Source organism: Chelmon rostratus, chromosome 5 (genome assembly GCF_017976325.1).
Source record: "Chelmon rostratus isolate fCheRos1 chromosome 5, fCheRos1.pri, whole genome shotgun sequence".
NCBI classification, from domain to species: domain Eukaryota; kingdom Metazoa; phylum Chordata; class Actinopteri; order Chaetodontiformes; family Chaetodontidae; genus Chelmon; species Chelmon rostratus.
In genome coordinates, this window is record NC_055662.1 from 27240069 (window position 1) to 27263816 (window position 23748).

The window sequence follows — 23748 nt, forward strand, 5'->3', positions numbered from 1 at the left end:
TAGTTTGATTTATCTCTGTGGTCTTTTTCGTTTGTACCCAAATTAGTCTGAGTTCAAACGGGCCTTCTGATTCCTTCTCATAGTTCTTTGGTGTATTATATTTAAAACACAGTCCCAACACGTTCCCACTCACCTGATTTGTTTGTAACAGACAGGTTAATTTGATCTTGGGCTTAAGTGAAGGGCTAAGTTATCGTCTAATATCAAGTGCATATCGGAGTTAATGATGTTGTCAATCAGTGCTGACCTCAATTTAAAAGAGGTTTGGAGGTCGACAAAGCGATGACTTTCATTCCTTCTTGCTCGGCGGCTAAATGTTTTCTCAGAGATCTCGACTCTCGCCGGCTTCGGGCTTCTGCGAGAGTCTGTAACGATCCGTCAGAGACGCAAACGGCAGTTCATCGTATACGTCCTGTAAATAAGTACAACTAACCCAGAGTGAAATTCAATATCGTCTGTGCTGAAGCGTGGAGGAAGAACATCATATTTTCCGCCTGTGCCAGATTAAGCTATTAGCAGGCTGCGACGTGTGCTATTAGTACATCATAATGAGAATAATAAAATCATGAAAACATCAGTGGGATGAAAGAAGAGATGCTAAGATTAATTACCAAGAAACAACAGAACTGCCGTCTTCATTTTAACGAGCCATGTTCGATTAAAGGCTGTTATTGCACAGATCTGCTGTTGGTTAAATGTATTCCACCTCCTCACCAGAGCAGACATCACACCTCCGAGAGGAACATCTGTCAGAATCGCGCATATCGCAGAGTGTGTTTATCTGAAGGAGACCTCACCCCCGCACACAGCAGCCTGAGAGGTGCTCTACACCAAAGATAGGTCTGAGGTCTGATTATGTGCCTTTGTGCTAATGAATCCCACTGCAGCTTTTTAACTCGGCATGAAATCGCAGCCTTGACTAGAGCGAGGGGGGGGGCACGCCGTGCAACTCCAGCTGTGTGTGTTTCGGCCACATTTCATTCAGTACGTGTGGTATTTTTAGAGTTAGTTTGGAGTAAAGCTGAGTGAGCTGATGTTACAGCCGATTTCAAAGAATCATTAGAAAAGCACTTTTTTTGCCGTTTTAATAAGAGCATTTCCCAAAGTGTTCCTTTAAACCCCTAAATACCAATTACAGCTCTGAGCCTGTTGCTGCTCAGAGCAATTCATTTGACTGTGAATTTGAGACTCAAATTTCTATAATTATGATCCTCCAGAAGGTCCCCAGCGAAACAAATCCACTGTGATCTACTTGATCCCACACAAAGATCCATTACAGCCATTTTTGTCAAGTCACCACTTGCAAAACGATAAGTGAGACATGGCAGTAAAAAACGACGTTGCGTAACAGCCATTACAGCCAATTCACTTAAACGGCTGAGTCTTCCTGCATTTCGCTGCAGTTGAGTTTGAACGGAGCCCATTTCTCACAAAATCACCAGCTATGATAAAAGCTAAGCACTCTCCTCCGTGGACTCTCGGACCGGCCAGTCCTGCACTCCCGGCCCTTTTCAATTCCGCCAAACAAGAAGCAAAATGAGAATTAATGGCGTCAAATGCAGTTTTTCTGATGGAGGAAGTAAAAACACAACGTGATGCGTCATCTGTCAAATGCTTTGCGACATTTAGTCTCAGTACGTCGCGTCGTCTTGTCATAACTGTGACACCGATGTGTGCTGTTGCAGAGCATACGCGCTAACTGATGTATTAAAAACCCACATTCTATTTTAGAGGCCACTTTACTCGCGTGGCGAACCTTTATTTGCCAAGCAAACAGCAAATATTGAAAACTGTCAAACTCCCTTCACATGATGGAAGCCTGCCGTCTGTGCATCTACGCACAGATGAAGCGCAAGCTGCCATATTGGCAAGCCGAGGCTCGATATTTTCATCGCTCATCATCTTTGTTTCTTGTTCCTGACATTTTAGAGACGGGGCTCAGATTCTCCAGTCTAAAAATTAAACAAATGTTTGGTGAGTGAAATGCACCCGCAGCTGTCCCAGGCAAACACTGATTAGATCCATAAGAGCCATTAGCTTTTAATATAACCAGGAGGGGCACACAGGGCGCCGCATTTCTGAGAGCAAACTGAGAAAAGTGAAAAGAAGTCGCTGCATGATTAGAGTTCGTGCCGGCCTAAATTGTTGCTTTAACAGCGAGGCTGCTCGTCACAACGCCTCTGACCTCGCCAGCCTGAAAAACGAACCCAGGCGAGAGTTGTAATTATTTGGAGTCCAGTCTTTCAAGCAGCGTTTGCATCAGTCGGCGGCACACCTTCCTTTCTCCTCACTTCATCTGCCCTCACACAGCCCACCTTCATTATCTGCGAGCAGGATCCCCTCGCCTTATTAATGCTTGCAAATTCTGCCCAAGTACAAGAATCGCCTTCGGCCGAGACGGTGGGATTTTCACCTTAATATTTTCTGAACTAACTTTGCAGAGGATGATCTGTGGGTGGACAGCCAGCACTGCAGCTGCTCTGTGAGCACAGAAGTGGCTGGCGTACAAGGGAGAGAGGGCTTTTCTTAATAATGTGCCACAGGAAGACCATGGAACGGCACAGTTCAAAGCGTTCATCAAAATTCACACTCGCCAAGTTCAGTTTGCAGTGTTGAAGCCGACCTGCTGAGCTGTGCTGGAGGAAATCTATAGAAACAAATTTACTCCAAGTCGGTCGGTCTGGGCATGTGCGGAAGATAACAGGCTTCAATTACAAAGCTCTTTCTCCTAATTGAAAATGCAGCTAATAGCTTAAGTGCTTGCTATCTGGGGTAGCTAAAATAATGTGGAGGGGGATCACTGGGTTGCAATATGCTTCAGTCCGTGAGTTTGAACCCCAGAGAATCTTTTTTCACATACAGCATCTCTATTTCTTGAAGCTCTCCGCCGTGTGCCATTCAACACAACCGAAATGCATCAGGAGAGATTTGCTGCTCTGCCTGTGCTGTGATGCAAATAGTTCCAGACACTATCGCTGCACAGCCCGGCCGTCTTGCACTGCACCTTCTGAATTCTCACACACGTTACACGGCTAATAAACACGGATGAAATAATGCCGCAGATTCAAGCAGTCTGAAGCGCACCACTCGAGCTTAAACGTGCATAAAACCGGGTCGTGGATTTGAAAGTCACGCGTCGTTCAGTGTGTTCTTTGCATTGCTGTGTGTTTGGCACAAAATACAACACACACACACACACACAGAGAGAGAGAAAAAAACCCATCACAGTTTAAGTACTCAGGCTGCTCCCCTGAGCTGCAGAGGGCAAGGAATAACAAAGCTGAGGGAAGTCTCGGCTCCTTACCTCTGATGGGCTATTAGTTATTCTAGCTAGCAGAAGCCCCATTAGGTCTGCCATTTAATGCTCCCACGCCACATTCTCACATGAAAGCTACAAGATTGATAAGACGGCCATCGCACCTCGAGCTTCTGGCGCGTTTGAGAAATGCTCTGCCGCAGATAATCTGACAAACAGCTGATTTAGCGACCCCTGTAGCTCGTAGCACGTTACATTACCGAAAAACAATGAAACATATTTGCGCTAGCCCCCATGGTAACTTCAGCAAAGGACACAACAAGAATGGAAGCGGCGCTACAGTACGATGCACTGACTGGAGACATATTCTAAAATGATTTATATGGTCCACATAGAATAAAGGAAATGAGCTGCGTGGCAGTTTGAGATAAAACTTTGACGCAGAGAGAAAAATGTCTCCTGTACTCCACAGCAAGTCTGCTCAGTCCGACACAAGGTGAAGCCTGCAACGCAACATGTCCTGTTAATCGCACTGAGACATACTGCCAAATGAAAAAAAGCTGCTGCACAAAGGAGACAGATGTGTAGAATTAGAGGGGGAAAGAATTCAGAGACAAAAAGTGGCAAATCAAGCACGAGCAGAGCGATCTGTGTTTCTGTCCAGGCCGTCTGTCTCCGTCCCCCTGCACTGGACAGCTGATCAGACCCCGGCCTCAGGACCCTGAGAGAGTTTCAGCTTGTGCTGGCCAATAGTTTCTTTATATTTCTGAGCTTCAGCATAATGCAGTTTTATTACTATTAGTATTACTGCAGCAGCACACAAAAGCCAGACAGAAATTGAGCCCAAAAATTCTTAATTTATCTTTGATTTGGCCGCAGGCTGTTAGAGTGTTCTCCAGCCTGCAGTGACTGTTTGAACTTTGTAAATTCAACTAATGAGTAAAATCGTGCGAACACGACTGCTGGAAGCAGAAATGGAGATGATCAGCTGGTGTGACTGTAAATACGTCCACATTTAATACAGCAACAGACAAATATCAGACTCACATGACTGGTGTGTTTGCCACTCCGCCGTCGTAGCAAACACACGGGATAAGAGAGGACAACCTGCACAGTGACTTGATCGAATACTATCTTATCATCCCGGGATGATGAACCCGGTTTGTTTATCGTGCATCTTACTGTATGTAAGTTATCCAGGAAGAGGAGCTGCAGTTTCAGCTGATGGGAATCATGTTTCAACAGCTGGGTACTCACATGGAACTGAACAAACCCAGCATACTGCAGAACAAGTCACCATGCACTGACCTTTACCTACTTATCCCAAAACAGACAAGAGCAGAGGAGAAAAAAGTTCTTTTCTCTGCAGATCGTTAGAAAATTTACCTCTCATGCCTCGCAGTGGAAATGGATTTTTGGAGGGCAACGGTCATACCTCGCATTCCCTGGAGCCTGAGATGGTGTATGTGTAAGGTCCTGTCCCATTAACCAGCACATCCATAGTCTCTGAGTGTGAGGGCTTGTAGTCCACATAGTACTCTTGCAGCGGCGAATTAAGGGAGCGCTCGGTCTCCCGAGCCTTTTTCTGCCGCTTTTTAACCGCCGAGCGCTGCTGAAGCTGTTTGATGCTGCTGGGATAGCGCTTCCATGAGACGTAGATAACCAGCAGAATTATAGCCACAGATAAGAGGAGGGCCACGCTTCCGGCTATGATCTTGTGGAAGGACACGTACTCAGTGTCTGGCAGAGGGACGGTGGGGGAGGCCTCGGAGGGAGCAGGGGAGGCTGTCCCGTTCCAGATCGGCTTCTTATCCCCCACAGACCGCGTGGGGAGAGGCGGCAGCTCGGGTTGAAATGCAGAAGTGAGGGGCGATGTCGTTGAGGGGATGGGGGTTGGTGTCGCTCTACAGATGTTGTAAGTCTCCACCACGTCGGTCACCTTCTCTCCTTGTGCCTCCTTAGGGCCCGCACAGATCATAGTGGACTCCTTGTTGCCCTTAAAGGCCTGGAGCCAGGCCACCAGAGGACATATGTTGGGGTTACAGTACCACAAATTACCAGCCAGACTGATGGTGGTGAGGGAGATCCAAGCCTCCGCCGTCTGCTGGGATACGTTGCTGAGTTTGTTGGAGTCCAGGTTAAGAGTCTGCAGATTAGGGAGGCACTGAAATGTGCTCGGGTCCAACACCTGGAGCTCATTTCCTGAGAGGTCAAGCTTTTGCAAGGAAGTCCACATCCACGGCAGGCCCTGGGTCAGCAGTTTGATACGGTTCCACTGCAAATAGAGCGCCCTCAGGTTAGTCAGGCGGGGGAAATGAGCAAAGTTTATCTTTGAGAACTGGTTGTGCTCCAGATGAAGCTCGATGAGCTTAAGGAGTCCTGCGAAGGCATTACGTGTGAGGCTCCGGAGCCTGTTGTAGCCAATATCAAGAAACTCCAAGTTGCGGCAGTCAAGAAAAACTCGCATCGGGACAGTTTTTAAGGAGTTTGACCTCAAGTGCAAACTGAGGAGCTTTCGTAGACCCACGAACTGATTGGGCTGGAGAACCTGCAGTTTATTGTAGGAAAGGTCAAGATTGCGTAAATTCGGGACGTCGTGAAAAGTGTTGTTCTTCAGCTGCGTGATCTTATTCGAGCTGAGAATCAGTTCTTTGAGCCTGCGTATCCCGTGGAAAGCCTGGCCATCCACAGCATTAATGTAATTGTGGTCGAGGTAGAGCCAAACCAGTTGACTCAGGCCTGCAAACTGGTGGGCTCTGAGGTTGGCCAGGCTGTTGTAGCGCAGGGAGAGGCCCTGTGTGCTTACAGACACGTTGCTTGGCACGTCGCGGAAGGCGTTGGATTCACAGTATATTATTTTCCCATCACATCTACAGCTCTGTGGGCAGGGACGCTCTCGGATGGCGCTCGGAGCAGCAAGCAGCCAGGCGGGCACCGCCACGGTGAATACAAGCCATCTGAAAAGCTCGAGAAGTCCTGCACACACAGAAAAGTGAGAGACTTCAGAGCATCAAACACTACAAACCAGGACCCAAATACACAGAAAACAGAAGAGGAGGCATGACGCTGGATCAGGGAACCAAACGCTAACATCATGTGCTGAAGGCTTGTTCACACTGAGGTTATTCCCAGCCTGCTTCATCTGTGTTCACAGCACATCCACACACACACACACAAACACACACACTTCCATTCATGATCACAGTCAAAGTCATGTTCTTCACACATTGGAAAGGTGATTGATGACCACATGCATCAGGCTTTGTTCGTCTAATAGTTGTTGAGAGAAAACCCTCCTTCAGATCCTGCAGCCTGCAGTCATCATTCATAAAGACACGAGCCACATTCGCTTTAAGTAAGCGCTAATTAGGCAAACCACTGAAGACTTTGCGCAGAACTGCGGACCATAAGTACGCTGCGGATCAGTCTACATACCCATGTTGGCGCGGTGTCGGCTCCTCCTCATGTTCAGGGCTCTCTGTTGCATGCGTCCCAGGTCCACATGTTAGACGCGCTCAGCGTTCGGTCCAAGTAGTTGGACACGCACCCAGGACGCCTGTCTTCAAGGGGGAACACACGCACTGTGCGCCGCAGCCGGATCCGCTTAGCGCACGGCCGCACACCTGTCGGAGACGTGGGCAGCTCCAGGAGGTGTGCATCAACCTCTGCCTGTAGTGTCCTGCGTTACCGCACAACATCAGCCTGATGAAGCATATTCAGACTGCCCTTGAATGGACGCGCTCAGGCTCGCAGCCGCAGGAGAATGAGCCATAAAAGACATTTAAAATGCATTTTAAACACCGAGTCGCCAGTTGTTAAACGTAGGCTAAGTGGCAGAAAAGACACCGAGGGAAGAAATCTGAGAGGAAAAAACTGTCGTCCAAACCCGACAAGTTGTCTGTATCCCGCCTGAGAGGGGAAAGGCGCAGTCTGCTGTGGATTAGACCCGCTGACCGAAGCATCAAGAATAAATGAGTTGTATAGCAACAGGAATGATGTGGTGCCGGATTAGACTGAGCTCGCTGGCGCTCGTTTCAGGACTTGAGATGCCCTCTCCTGGTCACTGAGTGAGTCTCCGCAGCCCACGCCGGAGCGCACTCCGTTGTGCCCGTTAGCAGAGGCTGCATATCAATTAAAGCGGAGGAGCTGGAAGTGTGTTTGCTCCGCATTTAGATCTCTGTGGAGATGCTCTGCCAGCCGATAACTGAGCGCTTTAAGATCAGACAAACAGGAAAAGGAACAAGTTCCTCTCTGTCATGACCTAAATTCTGATGCAGCACACATGACAAGTCCTCTTTCTGCAGAAATGGCCTATTTAACGAATTTCATGCTCGTGTGTGTGTGTGTGTGTGTGTGTGTGTGTGTGTGTGTGTGTGTGTATCAGTAATAATACTGTGTGCGGGTGTGCATCGGAATATTATTACTGATGCATTTAAGGAGCATTTGGATGCTTTGATTTATGCCTTTTATACCACAGGACAGTTCAATCTGTAAGAATGCACCATAAGTTCATATGTTTTGTACAAAAATCTTAATTTGCATTAACTGGTAACTGTGTGAAATACATGTACATGACTAAAAACTACAGTCTTTATCTCCAAAATGTGGTGGAACACAAGTATGATGCTATTTATGCTAATAGCAGCATTAAAATGAATACTCCAGTAAAGTAGAATACCTCAAAATGAATTAATTATTTCCCTCATTGGTGATTCAGCTGATGCATGGTGTGCTGTTGTACTGCCTGTCGTTTCATTCATTACTACTTTGTTTCAGGTATGTTTGTCACACCTGAAACAGCATCAGTACAGCCTGAGCTGTGCAGCCATTGATTGACCCCCAGTGGGTTTAATATGGTCCTTAATTAGCGCTTCATAGGCAGAGAGGTCTGGAATGAAAAGGTCAACTTATTAAAAGCTTAAGTCTGTGTCACCATGAAAAACAGCAACAAGCAAGAAAAACCATGTCTGCTGTCTTCTGTCTGTTTCTAAAAGATCCAGATTTTCAGTGTTTACAAGCAGACAGTGAAACATTTCTAATTTCACATGTTCTTCTATTTTCTGATGGACGATAACAACTTTGTTTGAAATTTAACCAGGAATATGAAAATGATGCAGTTTCAGCAGGTAGAAGGAAACTGCAGGTAGCAAAGCGTGTATATTTTTATTTTTATTAGTGTCATTTTTAAAGTCTGTGGAAAGAATGAAAGGTGAGGAAGCTCAGAAGGTCTTTTCTCTCTCTGTTCTGACTCTGAAATGCTTCGTGCGTAAACAAAGGGAGCTCTCAAGGCCTCATGATGGGACTCTGAGTCGAGGTCAGAGTCATCACTCCTAATGGGTCCCTCTTCCCCTCAACTTAATGAGTAGCGTAATTACCAGCGATGGACGTTAATGAGCATCTGACTTCAAATCACAGATAGTTTGTGCCTAAGAAACAAAAATAAAACTGATGCATCTTCCACTGCCGCTGATTTAATTTCCACTGTTCGATCAATCAGCCAGCAGTTGGAGTTGAAGGACGGGGCAACAACCGAATTTCTTTCATTCATTAAATCTGTGGTCGACACAGCTGTGACTAAACACGGTAAATAAGATTAAAAAGATATGAATTTTTATAATGAATACAAAATATATTGATTAATCAGATTTTCAGAATTGAAAAGAAATGAGTGAAAAGAAATGAGAAATAAATCTGTAAAAGCAGAAATATCTCTTTAATACAACAAACAGCTGGTCAGGATGTTGCTGTCAGAGTTCTGTAGCCAGTTTTGCAGTCATTACACATGCAGTATGTCATTTATGCCACTAGGGGGCGCAGTTCGATGATGTCATGAAGCACCGTGGAATCATGGGAGTTGTTGTCTTGTGAGGTCATAGTGACAGGCAGCAAATAAAACGTTACCTTGAATGAAACTACAGATTTCTCTGGTCTGATCATTGTCGGAAACATTTGGGATGTTGTCAGTTCAAAGCAAAACAAAATATACGTGACAGGCCGAGTCGCTTTTAGACGTTTTAATGTGGAAATGTTGCCGATAATACCTTTAAAGTTAAAAACTTTGATTTTTTAGGTGTGTCTTTTTTCATATATTGCTTTCTTTTTGCCTCCTTTTTAGTCCTAGTGGCTCTTTCCGGAAACATTCATCTATCGGCTTTCTCAAATATAAGTTTATAGGTATGTAACGTTACGCATCATCAACTTAACTATGATCTGAATGACATTAATCTGGACTTTTTTTTTATCCAAATGCAAATACTGTAAACTATTCAATTTTTCCAAACCCGAGTTTGCTTCTCTGACACTTTTGACCTGCATTAAATGAATTTTGTGTTTTATTTCATCAGAGCCAGAGTCATTAGAGGGAGAATTAGAAAGAACAACGGTCTGAGAACGGAGCCTTGAGGTGCCCCTGAATGCATTATATTTGTGTCAGAGCTACACTTTTCTACAGTAAATCATTATTATCATATTCCACTGTGTTACTGTCATCAAGCCACTTTAACTCAAAGCTTTTGAGACAACAGAACATTTATTTTTTCATTTCGGGTGTGGTGACTTATGACACTGTATGTTTGCCATCCATTAGGTCCCAACTATAGAAAGTAAAGGAATTAAAGACATTCAGATTTGTAGCTATTTCACACGGAAGTTAAATGATGTGTAACAACAATAATAATGTTAATTTCACTAAATGTAACGCTCATTTAATTTCTATAATTCAGTGAAACAGTGACTTCTATACAGATTAAACAACAAATGTCACATGATGTCACAATGTCTCACCTGAGACTCACCTTGCTGACATTAAACAGGGTCACATGTACAGTACTGTTCCATTGGACTAATGTGTCATACAATTATCACCTTAAAGCAAAAAAGCACATGTCTGTGGTTTATTTATGGCTTAAACCAAATAATATGTGAGAATATTTGTAATTCTCATCTTTCCATCCTAAGTTTGATGCGCTCGGTCTCTTCCCTCCTTATCCACAGGTCAAAGGTCATTCTGGTCTACGCGTCGTCAGATCTATTAATGATATATAGAAATGAATAGAAATGAATAGTCAGAGATTGTTATGGGCGAACTGTTCTCTCCTGTTCTAATCTCACTCTTTAAACTCACAGCACGTCGCTGTGCAATCATCTGTTGTTCCTTAAATTCCCCGTGGTCTGTTCATCAATTCTTATTTATGTTGTCGAACAAATCCGAAATGACCCACTTTCACTTTGCATCTGGCTTTTTTTCAGTATTTGCTATAACCGGCAATGCGAGCGATGCAGAGATGCATGGATCAATAATTAAGTTTCACAGTGTATTTATACTCAACTCTGAACATTAGAGGGAACATCACAACTTTAGCTTTTTTAACTCAAAGGTTGCCTTGACTTTTTTATCGCACAGCTTTAAAAACACTCGTCAGATGAGCTGACTTGTGATTCGACTCCTTCATGATCATCATCTTCATGATAAAGTTTTCTCAGGCATCATGAAGTAAAAATTAGCCCCACGAGAGAACAGATTGGGACTTTTTTGACATGAAAGCATGGAAAGCCAAGCCATAAACAAAGGTATGCTACCACCATATGCACTCACCTCACTTTGCAAATAACTCAGCCACCAAATTGCTTCCTATGAAACTTTAATGACTGTCTGTGACTGACTGAGCCCTGAATAATAGAGCAAGGCAAGGACCTGCTTTTTTGCAGCGTAATGAATCCCACTGAAACAGACTGTAAAAATGTATAAAAGTAAAACAATTAGGACAAAGAGAGACTTAAAACAGCGTGGAAGCAGCTTCTATTCACTCTGACCCTGACGTCTAAATGTGTAGCTTTAATTCCACAGAACATCAGCAGCAGGTAAACATGTCAGAGGGCTCATCCCAGAACATCTGGCTCTTTATCTCCCGCTGCTTCTACCACTCGAATGAGGAGAAAAAATACTGCATACATTTCTTTTTGTCTTTTGATAGGAGAAGGGCTGTGATGTGATTGGATCCTGAGCTTGCTCATCGTGTCTGAGTCTTATTTACGCTGTTAAAGTTGTGGCTCCGCTGGTCGACGCTCTGAAGTTCTCAGATGATTGAAAAGCTGTTCTGGCCTGGATTCATATTCTGTTTTATACGTACTGTCCTTTAGTATGATAATCACCTCATTTCTTATTCTTTAGGCCAATTCACACGCTGAAGCTCCAGCAGCAGAGGTGCTACAACATCCATGAAGTTAACGGCAGGAAGGTGGATGAACACACCATTAAAGCACCGTATCAAAGGTTAAACCAGCAGCCTTTTCCCCAGCAACATGCAACAGAAGAGGATTCCTAACCTTTATGTGATAGTCTACCTTTTCAAATACCGTTCTCATGCATAAGAAAACACAGTTCTGCAAGGAAGTCTGCAAGGATCAGTTGATAATGCATTATAGAGAGGATGATAATGGGCTTCTGCATTTAAATCCTGCGTCAAACAGTCACAGATGTGTGTATGAGGCAACAGGATTGAGGACCCAAACGCAGACACTGAGGCAGAACAGGTCGGAGGAAAAGCACTTCAGAGCTCAAAGGAACAGGCGTACAGTCAGGAGGCGGTTCACACGACGAGGAGGGAGGGGCGAGGCGGGTCAAAACACAGGTAGCTGATAGCAGGTACAGACGGCTGAAAACAAGTGCTCAATGTGAGGAAGTGGCAGAGGAGAAGAAAGAGCCAGCGAGCTGGTCGCATACACCGAAGGACTGCTGAGATAATGAGAGGCAGGTGTGCCAGCAGGTGGGGGTGATCCGGGAAACGAGAACAGGTGAGCAGGTGGATGCGGGAGTCAGGAGAGTCGGAGAGAAAGTCCAAGGGCATCTGGTGGACTTGTGGAGAATGGCAGGTGTGGGGAGTTCCTCAGTGATGGGTGGGCCTGCGGGGGGTGAGAAGTGGCTGGAGGCAGGAAGGAGGAGCAGACCAAGCATCACGAAAGACACCTTTTTCAATTTGTTTCATTTCCTCAGACATGATGAGAGACGAGGCTCAGTGCTTCTTCTCCATCAGGGAAAAGGTACGTTAAGGTTGCAACAGGTAACATTTTACATGAATGACTAGTTAATGTGATAGACTAGTGATGACAGGTTGGATTTAGCTTCAGCACCTGAGTTCTTTTTCTTTAATTCCTGCTATTTAACAAAGAACTTTTTAGTTTGTCACCCAAGTATCATGGAGGGTAAACACAGTTTGGTAAAAACTTTTTGAAGTTGTGATTTTATGACGTGCATTCCTTCCTCAAACATGTGTCTCTTTCTTTTTCTCATAATGTGCACACAGTGATACATCTTCTATAACCGACTTGTTTACGTGCAAATAAAATTAACGAAATGAGAATTTAATGAAGCACCTGAGTTTAAGTGAGAGCGACGGGATGTTCTCAAACCCTGCACTCACTATCAGTAATTTAATGGGTCTTTAGGCACTCAGTTAATTTCAGTGTACCATGTCTTATAGCAGTGAAATATTAAAAAAAGCAAACGTAACATACAAACCCCTGCAAAATAGTTGGCAAATATGAGAAAACATGATTACACTAGCATGTGGCAGAGCACGCACAGCCTCTGAAGCTGCTCCTGTTTCCCTGCTCTGCTGCTGTCGTGTTGAACCTGAGCTGAAACCTGCAGATTCACCAGCGAGATGACGTGACGTGTGCACAAGATTTTAGACGGAGAAGGTTTTCGCTGATCGCTGTAACGCTATCCTCCCATCTCAAGACAAAGGCTACTGACTTTTAGGGAGAGAGTACCTTCCGGCTTAGACATTTCAAATATCACCAAAGGTTATTTTCCAAACATAAGAACTGACGATAATCTGCTGTTTGCTGCAACAGTGGCTTTAGTCGGGTGACATGGCTGCACCTTTTAGAAGATAAGACTGAGTGGAAGAGCAGTGAAACATGACGGAGTGGAGGAATAAATCTGACTATCCATCTGCCAATCCATCTGTCTGCATATTACATTAATAACAATGAAGAATCTGCAGGTGCTGTACAGCGTGAAGTGTGTGCAGCAGGCCAAGTCAGACTACACACACACACACACACACACACACACATGCGTGCATTCAAAATTCAGCTTTTCATAAGCTGCTGCTGCAACTTCAGAAAGGTCTACATCAGCATCATCAAGGTGGACTCATTTTAATCTTTACAGGTAACAGTACGTCTTCTGTAACTGGCAGCCAGAAGATAGCGGCCGTCACCAATCTGACGATGATTACTTTGTCAAGTTCCACGATCTGGCCACACAGTCGTTCTCTAGACTTTCATATACCAGATAAAGATCTGGTCCATAAACTGATGGAGCAGCTGACAGTCTGTCGCGAAGCAGCCTCACACTTTGGTGCACATTTCTTGAATGACACGTTATCTCCCAGGGCCCGTGTGACGCAGCGTCCCCCTTTGAAGAGCGGCTTGTGTTTGACATTCATTTTCAAAATGTGCCACTATAAGTCTGGGAGGTATTATCTTAGCAGAATGGCTCATGTTCACACCTCTCGGATTCATCCCTGCTGCGCTGTACATGCAGCAGATTTCAAAAAAATCATTTCTTCTTAATACAATCCACAGGCATCCGAGGAAATCTCACCACACACACCAGCCAGATATCGTTCTGAATTCATCAGCTCATTTCTTTTAACCGAAACTGATCCGGATGCTGATTTCACTCTTATCTTTGCTGAAGTCATGCATTTGTGCATCAATGTCAGCAGCTCTTACAACAGGACATTTCTTGTTGCGTGCACAAGGGGCTGCTGTTACCACACATTACACCTCAGACTCTCCGAAGCTGTGCAGTCAAAGCTGGTGTTTTCCACACGGCTGTACCCCGTGTGATGGATGTGTGCTCAAAGCAGACTGAGCAAAGTATGAAGAATGAGCATGAAATGAGCACAGCATTGCAGGTTTCTCCATCTTCTCCTGCTTTAAGCGTGTTTTTTCACTCCCCTCCTGCTGTCTGCTGACTGCCCACTTCATAAGAACCATTAATTTGAATACTAATAATCCTACCGCTGCCACCTCTTCAGCAGCATCTCTACACAGCAAGAGGTGCTAACTGTTTATCTACATAAACTCCCCCTGTAGCCTGAGAGTGTGGATGGATGCTGCATGTCAACAAGCTGTTACGACGATTATCATTTTAACGAGCAAAAATCCTGACCACCCAACTTTCCTGTCATTTTTCACTGGGTGATTGAAGGTATTAATGAACTGAAGGAAGGAAACACTTCAGAAGCTGTGCCATCATCGTCGTGGTCAGCAGTATGTGTGATGCCATCTTCATATCGTGGCCCCTCGTGTCACAAGGCTCAGATTTAAAGCGAATAAACTCAGAAAGTCAGAAAAAATAAACTGCATTTAAAAAATCTGAGGGTCTGAGAACATACACAGCAAATTTTAGACCAAATTTTGTTGACACATAAGTCATGGGGGGCCCCCTACTGAGCAAGATAAATATAGCTCAACTTAAATTACTGCCTTTTTCTATAGATTCATTCAACCTATGATGAGACATAAAACATAGAGAATTAATGGAGAAAAGATATTTCACAACAGCTGAAAATACATGGCTGATTTATATATATGTGCTTAAAGACGCCTACGACTGAGAGAGAGAGAGGGAGGAAGACAGAGAGAGAGACAGACTGAGAGAGAGAGGGAGAGAGACAGACACAGAGAGAGAGAGAGGCATGAAAGAGAGAGAGAGGGAGAGAGAGAGACAGAGACTGAGAGAGGGAGGGAGAGGGAGGGAGAGGGAGGGAGAGAGAGAGACAGAGAGGGAGAGAGAGAGAGAGAGAGGGAAAGAGAGGGAGAGACACACACAGAGAGAGAGGAGAGAGACAGGAGAGAGAGAGACGCAAAGAGAGAGAGACAGAGAGAGAGACAGAGACTGAGAGAGAGAGAGAGAGAGAGAGAGATACAGAGACTGAGAGAGAGAGAGACAGAGACTGAGAGAGAGAGAGACAGACAGAGAGACAGAGACTGAGAGAGAGAGAGACAGAGACTGGGAGAGAGAGAGGAGAGAGAGAGAGATCAGAGACTGAGAGAGAGAGAGAGGCAGAGAGGCTGCATGGAGTGGAGGATTGTGCTTCAGTCTCTCAGACGGTTATTGCGCACAGCAGCTGAACTACAGCCGCGACTCCAACTCCGACCGAAGTGTGCGTCCTTTCCGCGAGCGGCAGACGGACATCAGGCGCTTTTGCGCCGCTGCGGAAAACTTGACTCTGTCCGCTAATTGGAGACAGAAGTGATGCTCGGTATGCGGATCGACTCCGAGGCTGCATGAACTGCGATTTTCTCATCCGAGAGCAGTTTAATGTGCTCCTCATCCATTTGTTTCCGAGGATTACTCCTTCCCTCAGTAACCATGGGTAAGTCATCGTGTTCCTGCCTCTTCAGAGCAGCTATGATCAGTTTTGACTGACAGCTTTATGAGTTCTTAAACTGAATGTGCACATGTGAAGGATGAGGAGCTCTGCTGTTCATTTAAACATGAGCTGAAATCACATTAGCTTTTCCCTCCACCTGTGTCTGAATGTGTTCGTGCTCACATCTTAAAAGTAGTAGCATCAGATTGTGTTGATGAATTGTTCATGAAGCAGGTCTGGCGTCTCAGACATCAGACCTGAAGCTGCTCCTCGCTGCACGAATCATTCCTCACCTTTGCTTGTTTGAACGTCTCTGATCCCACTCTGTCTAAAACCAAGTCACCCCTTTGATTGCTTGTGCTCCACTCTACCCCCAACAGGTTCTGTGATGTTGGACTGGAGGTTATCATTTCTTCTTCTGCAGGCAGCTGTTTTGCTGCTGCTCAGCACGGGGGAGAGGATGTGCCCCGCGAGCTGCCGCTGCGAAGGAAAGATTGTTTATTGCGAATCTGGCATCTTCCAAGACATCCCAGAAAACATCACCACGGGATGCCAAGGTCTGTCTCTGCGCTATAACAGCCTGGTGGTTCTGTTGCCCTACCAGTTCGCCCATCTCAATCAGCTGATCTGGCTGTACTTGGACCACAACGCCATCAACGCTATCGACGCTTTAGCCTTCCATGGTGTGCGCAGGCTCAAGGAACTGATCCTGAGCTCCAACAAAATCAGCCACCTGCACAACAACACGTTCAGCGCCGTACCAAACCTGCGAAATTTAGACTTGTCCTACAACCAGCTGCAGTCTCTGCAGCCAGGACATTTTTACGGACTGCGCAAGCTACAAAATCTCCACCTTCGGTCTAATGGACTGAAGCAGATCGTCATTCGTACCTTTCTGGAGTGCCGCAGCCTGGAGTTTCTGGACTTGGGTTATAATCGCTTGCGGAGCCTCACCCGCACGACGTTCTTAGGCCTGTTCAAGCTGAAAGAACTTCATTTAGAGCACAATCAATTTTCCAGGATTAATTTCTTCATTTTCCCTCGCCTCACCAACCTCCAGGCGCTTTACCTGCAATGGAACCGCATACGGTCCATCAATCAAGGCGTGCCCTGGACCTGGCACAAACTACAGAAACTGGACCTGTCGGGGAACGAAATCCAAATCTTGGACCCAGCGGTTTTCCAGTGCATGCCAAACTTACAAATACTCAACCTTGAATCGAACAAGCTCAGCAGCGTGCCTGTGGAAGCTGTGGCAGCGTGGACGTCACTGACCACCGTCAGCCTGGCAGGGAACGCCTGGGACTGCAGCCCCAGCATCTGTCCTCTCATGGGCTGGCTCAGAACCTTCAGGGACTCCAAAGACATCAGCATGATCTGCAGCAGCCCCAAGTCTGTGCAGGGCGAGAGGGTCGTGGATGTAGTGAGGAACCACTCCACCTGTGCGGATGTGTCCAGTGTCTTCTCAGCAACCGCTCTCGTCCCGCCGACTTCAACCCCGACTGTGAACATCACAGCCCGCCTCTCCCCCTCTGGTGTCACACACCTGCCTGGCACCGACTCACCTGTGCAGAGATCGACCCCTTCACCCGTCCGTCCGAGCGGGACGGACAGAAAGGCGACGGAGTCCACGACCGTGAGCTCCACATCGCCCATCTCCCCTGAACCCCCTACGTCGTTTATCCCAGAGCTACAGTTTGAACACATGGCTTTCCATAAAATCATTGCAGGCAGCGTAGCCCTGTTCCTGTCCGTGTCATTGATCCTGCTGGTTATTTATGTGTCGTGGAGGCGCTACCCCAACACCATGAGGCAGCTGCAGCAGCACTCAGTCAACCACAAGCGCCGGAAAAAGGGCCGCAAGCAGGAGCAGGACCTTAACTCTCAGCTGCAGGAGTACTACCTGAGCTACCACTCAAACTCAGAGACGATGGACTCTCTGGTGACTGAGACCAGGCCGTGCACCTGCACCATATCCGGATCCATAGAATGTGAGGTCTGAGCTGCCCACTCCACCGAGACTAAAACTGCATTTGCTGAGCAGAGGTAAACGGTTTTTCCACGAGATTAAGTGATTTTATCTCTAACGTGAGATGATAGATTCTGCGGCTCTGAAGGAGATACCTGGGGGGCATAGTACAATATAATTATGTGCACGGAAAAGAAGGCTGGATCGGAGAGATATATTTGGAGCTAATTATCACCCTGACTGACAGGAGAGCAGTGGCGGGGTCAGCCAGGTGTGTATGATCTGAAGTAACGTCTGGACCTCGGCTGCAGTAGAAGTCAGCTCTGCAGAGGGGCTGACCTTATTCTTAGGCAAACTATATCGCCATAGAAACAAACAAAGCCACTTTTTACTCGCTAGGTTTGGTTTTTATTACGTAGCTTGTCGAGCGTTTAGGATCTGTGTGTGTGTGTGTGTGTGTGTGTGTGATGGGGGCAGCTGATCTCTTGAACCTCCTGGTTTGCTTACTTCTGGTTGGACGAGTTGCACCTTCTTCTCACAGACACTGTTTGTCCCGTTGTTTTGCGTTGAGCGATCAGACGGGAAGTGAGGGAACAGTGAGCGTCGTGTCCTGAGATGTTCTGCATGAATTCATCCTCTTTGCTCCAGATGCTTCCCTCTCTTATGAAATGATCAGTTCTAATTGATGGTAAAAGCTGTGTTTCGGTTCATTGTGGTTCAAACCAAACTAGCTACAGTTCAAACTCACCAGTCAAATCTCAGGACTGATATTTTCACATGTAAAAATCTGTCAGGTCCAGTTTCAACCTCGATGTGTCAAAGTACTGATGTTGATTTTCATGAAGACTTTTGTATTGATTATTATTATTATTCATCATGATTATGCATTGTTTGTGTAACACATGACAGTATGGGTACAAGGCATTCTATGTGATTATGACTGTATAATTAAACGTAACACTGACAATTGATGAAAACTTGTGTGTGTGATGAGAATATCGACGCCTGGTGCATCGCATGGAGAGAAGAAATCCCTCTGAATCCACACATTGTGCTCTGGACGTGATGGGCTACACATCATTGGATTTGCTGCTGCATGAGAGCGAGCTGACATATTTTCCATCACGCGTCTTGTTTTCTGGCTCTCTCCTCTTCTATCCCCTCCTGGCACTACAGTATTGACAACGGTATCGATTGCATCTGAGTTACACACCTCAAACTCGGGGTAGGGGGCCGCTGTCGGTCCCTGGGACATCGCTGAGCCGGTGTACAGCCGAGCTGTTTTATACTCTCATAAACAGCGAGCAGAGGCCGAGCGGGTGGTGCCAGTCTGTGCTTGTTCAGGAGGCAGAGAGACATTCCTGTCCCTGAAACCAAGACGGGATTGAGAATCTCCCTTTTATATAACCACGGATCCTCTGTCGGCTTGGAAACGCTGCTCTTGTGCTGCGGGAGGACACAGAGAATGGAGGCAGGCCGCCGAAGGACGGAAGGTGTTACGGGTCAAAGCAGTTATGCTGTTAAGAAGATATCACCCACCTCGGTCTGCCGTCTCCTCCTCCCTTTTCCTTGTGCCTCATTATCTCCGCCAGGCATGAGCCTTCAGGGGATCGTGTGTGTGTTTCTGCCTGCGGCTAATCTCTCACGCTACCAGACCGTCCTGCACATTTATGAATGCATGTTCAAGAAGCTCTCATGGTGGCGGCAATTCGCCATTTCTGAACGACCTATTTCGTGGAGCGCTCGGTTTCTGCTGACTCCTCACGCCTGTTAACGGCAGGGGCCAGCGGGGGCCAGCGGGGGCCAGGAGTGATCAACAACCGCCTCAGTTTGCCTCCAGACACACGTGCCAGAGATCTGCACTCTGCTGCGAGCGCGCCGCTAGATGTTTCCCAGCCTGCTCGGTGTGAGGAGAGAAAATTAGCATCAAAGCAGGATTAGGAGGTGCTGCTGCTGGAATGTGGGAGCTTTTAAAAAGGTGTTTTTTTTCCTGCGTAACATCAAACTAACAACAATAATCCATCGGTCCCTACAATCCCTCCCCCACAGCTGTCAGCTGGTTTCAGACGTTTGATTCCTCCTTGTTATCAGCCATTAGCGCGCTCACACTTCCCGTGTGCGGTGCGGTTAAAGTTTCTTCCTGGTCAAAGGTTGTTCAGATAAGGATTTATGATCTCCCATAATTCACTTTCTAAACATGACTCAGGCTTTCTTTACCCTGCGGGCATGCAGGCACGCTGCCAACAGAATTCATATCCATATATTTACTTTCCAGCACTTGCACATGTGATGAATTTCTTTCAAGGGCCAATGGGAAAGTCTGCGAGGCCATTACAAAAAGTGTAATATGAACAGAACAAATGATTTGTTGATCTAATTCTGGCAGATCTTGTAATTAGTGTTTGATTTGTCATATTGTGACTGATGAAAAGCGGTTTCCTGCATTCTGAAGTCTTTCGGTGTTGTGCAGCTAAGAAAAGAACGCTGATCGGAGAGCTGTGCTCTGCATTTTGCAGATCATTATTGAGGATATTTGTTTGGATGAAAAATTGTGGGAGTCCACAGTATTGACTTATTATAACAATACACAAATAGACCCGCACTCCAGCAGCACAATGTGAAGGAAAAAAACAAAAAAACAGCATATACGCTCAAAGAAATGAAAAATGTCTGTTTGAATGAATCGATGTTCGTCATAGCGGGCTGATGAGCGAGGCCGAAATGAGAATCTGTGGCTTCTTGCCTTGAAAGCTGCAGAAGTACAGCATGTTTTCTCTGTGTTTCCTGTAAACACTCGCTGTGAGGAGTAACTCGCTCAGCCGTCACTGGCAGCCATGAAATTTTGATTTACATCTCTCACCGGGGATCTTTTCTAAGGCAACACGTGTGCAACTTTCTGCTCATCTTCACCGAAGGTTATGGCGCCGATTCAAAAGCTCCATCGCTGCTGCTCTCGGTTTATTGTGTCGAGCTCTCAGGTTATCGTCAGCGTACCTCAAACAGCCACAGACTGGCGTCAGCTTGTCACAATGTTTGTGCACACGGACACAAATTTTTCATGTTTTTCTTAACAATCCACTTTCAAACAAATGTATTTCAACTGGAAGTTTCTCCTGAGGCTGCACCACTCACCACGTTCACTGTCATGCAATATGAAGTTAGACTTTCAAAATAAAGCCGCTGAGAAACATTTCAAGTTTAGGAAAAGAATCTGGTTTGGTTAAACTTCCTTCTTGCATTAGCTGACTGCTGGTTTCACAGCAGGCTCTAACCCCAGTCTGCTGCGACTGATCCATCCTTTCTCGCTCTTTACACTGTGTTCAACCTTTAGTTTGAAAGTCCTGCTAAGTATCACAAAACAAAAGGAACATTTGGTCCAAGTACACAAATCTAATAGATTAAACATCATGACTTTTTCTTTATATCTGGTGGCCTGATTTCCTTTTATGAGGTAAGTCATTTAAAGACAAATGTATAAAGATCTACAACATCAACATCATGTCCGTCACGTAAATATCTTAGCGGAAATTAGCTTAGCATAAAGACTGCAAACAGTTTAAATCTGCCTTGTTTAATCCATCCAGGAGTAAAAACTGGCAACCTCACAGTGACAACAGAGCCAGGCTGAGTGCCTGTTTCCAGCAGCAATGCTAAGCTAAGCTAACAGGCCACAGGCTGTAGCTTCATATTTAGCATCACTCTTTTCATCTGACCCTGTGCACGAAAGTGAATTAACAAGCTCTATAAGTTCTAGAAATGCTCAAAGCTCCTTCTCCCCGAGCATATTTCATGATTACACTCGGCCTCTTATGTTTGTCCTCAGCAGCCTACCATCCTCTTCAAGGATGACCGAGCCAGGAGGGCTTAAATTGGACGAAATGAGCTCACCAGACAGAAGAGAGTCTTTCTTTCTTTCTTTCGTAACAGCTGGTAAAACCACGTCGACTCTCCTATGAATTTTAGGAGCCGACATGTACCTTGAAGCGAGCTGGTCAACATAATGAGTCCCAGGCTGTTAAAGTTAAATTAGCGTCGGCTGAAAATAGAGTCAGTGAAGTATGAAAGTACTCAAAGGCAGTTTGTGACAGTTTGGGGGGAAATAGTTGTCCTGTCTCCTGTGCCCCAAAACAGGATTTCTTTGTCACTCCACCTTTTGTGCACTGTATGTCACCTGTAAAATTCATTTGAATGCTAATGCTTACAGCTTTTGTTACATGTCCCAGTTGGCCCTCAGAGGAGAAGAAATGGCTCCGTGCTGCTTTGTTCATATTAAAGTGGTGGTCAGAAAGACCTTTCAGTGTGTGCACTAAAAGCACTGAATAGCATCATTGTTCCAACAAGAGGACGTTAGTTAGAGTGTCGCCACAAAGATTTTTGAAATAGCTTCAGAGGAAATGATTTTGTACCATAACGTATTCATTCATTCATATGCATCTTTCCGATTCATTAGACGCTTGAACCTTGAATGAGAGAGCAGGAATGTAGATCGCTCTGCGTTTCATCTTAAAGCAGCAGAAACTTCTCCTCGCTCTCTTTCATGATCATCCCAATGAAATAGCTTCAAATGTCCCAAACTTTTAGTGTGAAACGTTTCCTTTTACGAGTTACATTTCATCCATAACGAGCGCGATCCGTTTAGTTAACATGAGGAAATCATTTCCATCGTAAACCTACTTAACAGCTTGACCTTTACAGCTGCATTTCTGCTTCCCTTTGACAGAAAGTCTGCTGCATTTAGAGCCTCATGTAATATTTATGCATGTTGTAGTCACAGATTCAGAACTTAGATTAAGCGATGTTGTATCTCACACATGGCGTACATGCACGCTGTGTGATGTAACAGTAATATAGTGCTTTCTTTGGAGAGGTTGTCTCATTGTTTCGTTGTTTCTTTGATTTATTTCCCCGGATTCTTCAACGGCTCTGCTTCCCACACCGGGGAAATCAACCAAAAGCCAACAACAATTAAATGTATAAGATTTATAAGCGGCGCACCTGCTCATATTGTTGTTTCCTGTGTAATAAAACATCACTATGGTGCCTATGATAAAGGCAGTGTCCGCGGAGGAGCCACTTTGGAGGTAAAAAAGGAAAGTCATTCAGTCCTGCGCAAAGAAATTTCCTGTTTGGTAGGCTAGCACACACACACACACACGCACACACACACACACACACACAGGACTCAAACACAAAGGCGGTTTTGTGATGTGACAGCTGTCTCAGTGACTGACAGACAAGCTGACTTGACAAAACTGGAGCAAAAACAAACAACAACAATAAACAGAATATGTGAAATACGGACTCGTCCCGTCCAGATCGTTTGCATCGTCGCTGCTGTTGGTTTCAGTGAAGAGGAGCTGAAATAAAAGAGGAGGCAGATTAGAGAAGCTTGACCACAGAGCAGCACATTCAGACTGCGGAAACGCTGCCATCATAAACGGCAGTAAAATATTGCTCTTGTTAAGTATTTTCTGCGTAGGGACTCGTCTCGACAGAAGTCCCTCAGGCTCGATGCTTCGGGCTTCTCTGAATGATGGCGGCATTAGAGCAGCAGAGGCATGCGGTGCCACGGTGCTCTGAAACATCCTAATAAAGATAAAAAGCGCCAAACCCGTCTTTATTACCACAGAGACTCCACAGGGTTTCTGCTGAGGTGTTGAACCTGACGGCGGCGGGGGCTTCCCCTGCAGGGCCCTTTGATTTCTGTGCCGCAGACTCTCCTTCACTTGTTTGTAAAGTGGCGTTAAGTAATCTGTGGCATCCACTGACCTCCGCTGGCAACCAACGCGCCGTGGCCACGCCGGCATCCGTCTGGCACCGCCGACGCCGTGGCATAAATAATAAAAGCACATTTTCAGCAGAGCGTGTTTGCTAATTAGAGCAAAGATCCATCAGCGGGAGTGGAAGTATATCACGTTCGACAGCGGCGTCATTACGACGCTGTTTTGTCATGTTGACGTTTTCTTGGCTCGAGAAGCGAATAACTGGGGCCGTGCCTCCGTCCTCCATTGCTCTGTTAACAAACGTGTTGCTCATTTTGACCGACAGGACGGTGAAACTCTCACTTGTTGACAAATCACTCCAGTTTTGTTTTGACGTGATTGCAGCTCAGGTGTGACCGTCTGCACACC

The 23748-nt window shown here is 45.7% G+C and overlaps 2 protein-coding genes across 2 annotated transcripts in view; one reads left to right on the forward strand and one right to left on the reverse strand.

Annotated features, from left to right (window-relative positions):
• The window catches only part of LOC121606277 (leucine-rich repeat transmembrane neuronal protein 4), a 40922-nt gene extending 34179 nt beyond the window's left edge, over positions 1-6743 (reverse strand). Inside the window, exons 1-2 of the mRNA XM_041936490.1 lie at positions 6692-6743; positions 4692-6232 (exon numbers count right to left, since the gene is read on the reverse strand). Of these exons, the coding sequence (XP_041792424.1) occupies positions 4692-6232; positions 6692-6743 (1593 nt within the window). The remainder of the gene's footprint in view (positions 1-4691; positions 6233-6691) is intronic.
• Positions 6744-15647: 8904 nt separating this feature from the next.
• lrrtm4l2 (leucine rich repeat transmembrane neuronal 4 like 2) lies at positions 15648-17650 on the forward strand. The gene is made up of 2 exons (XM_041936491.1): positions 15648-15651; positions 16029-17650. The coding sequence occupies exons 1-2, from the start codon at positions 15648-15650 to the stop codon at positions 17648-17650; spliced, it is 1626 nt and encodes a 541-aa protein (XP_041792425.1).
• The last annotated feature ends 6098 nt before the right edge of the window (positions 17651-23748 follow it).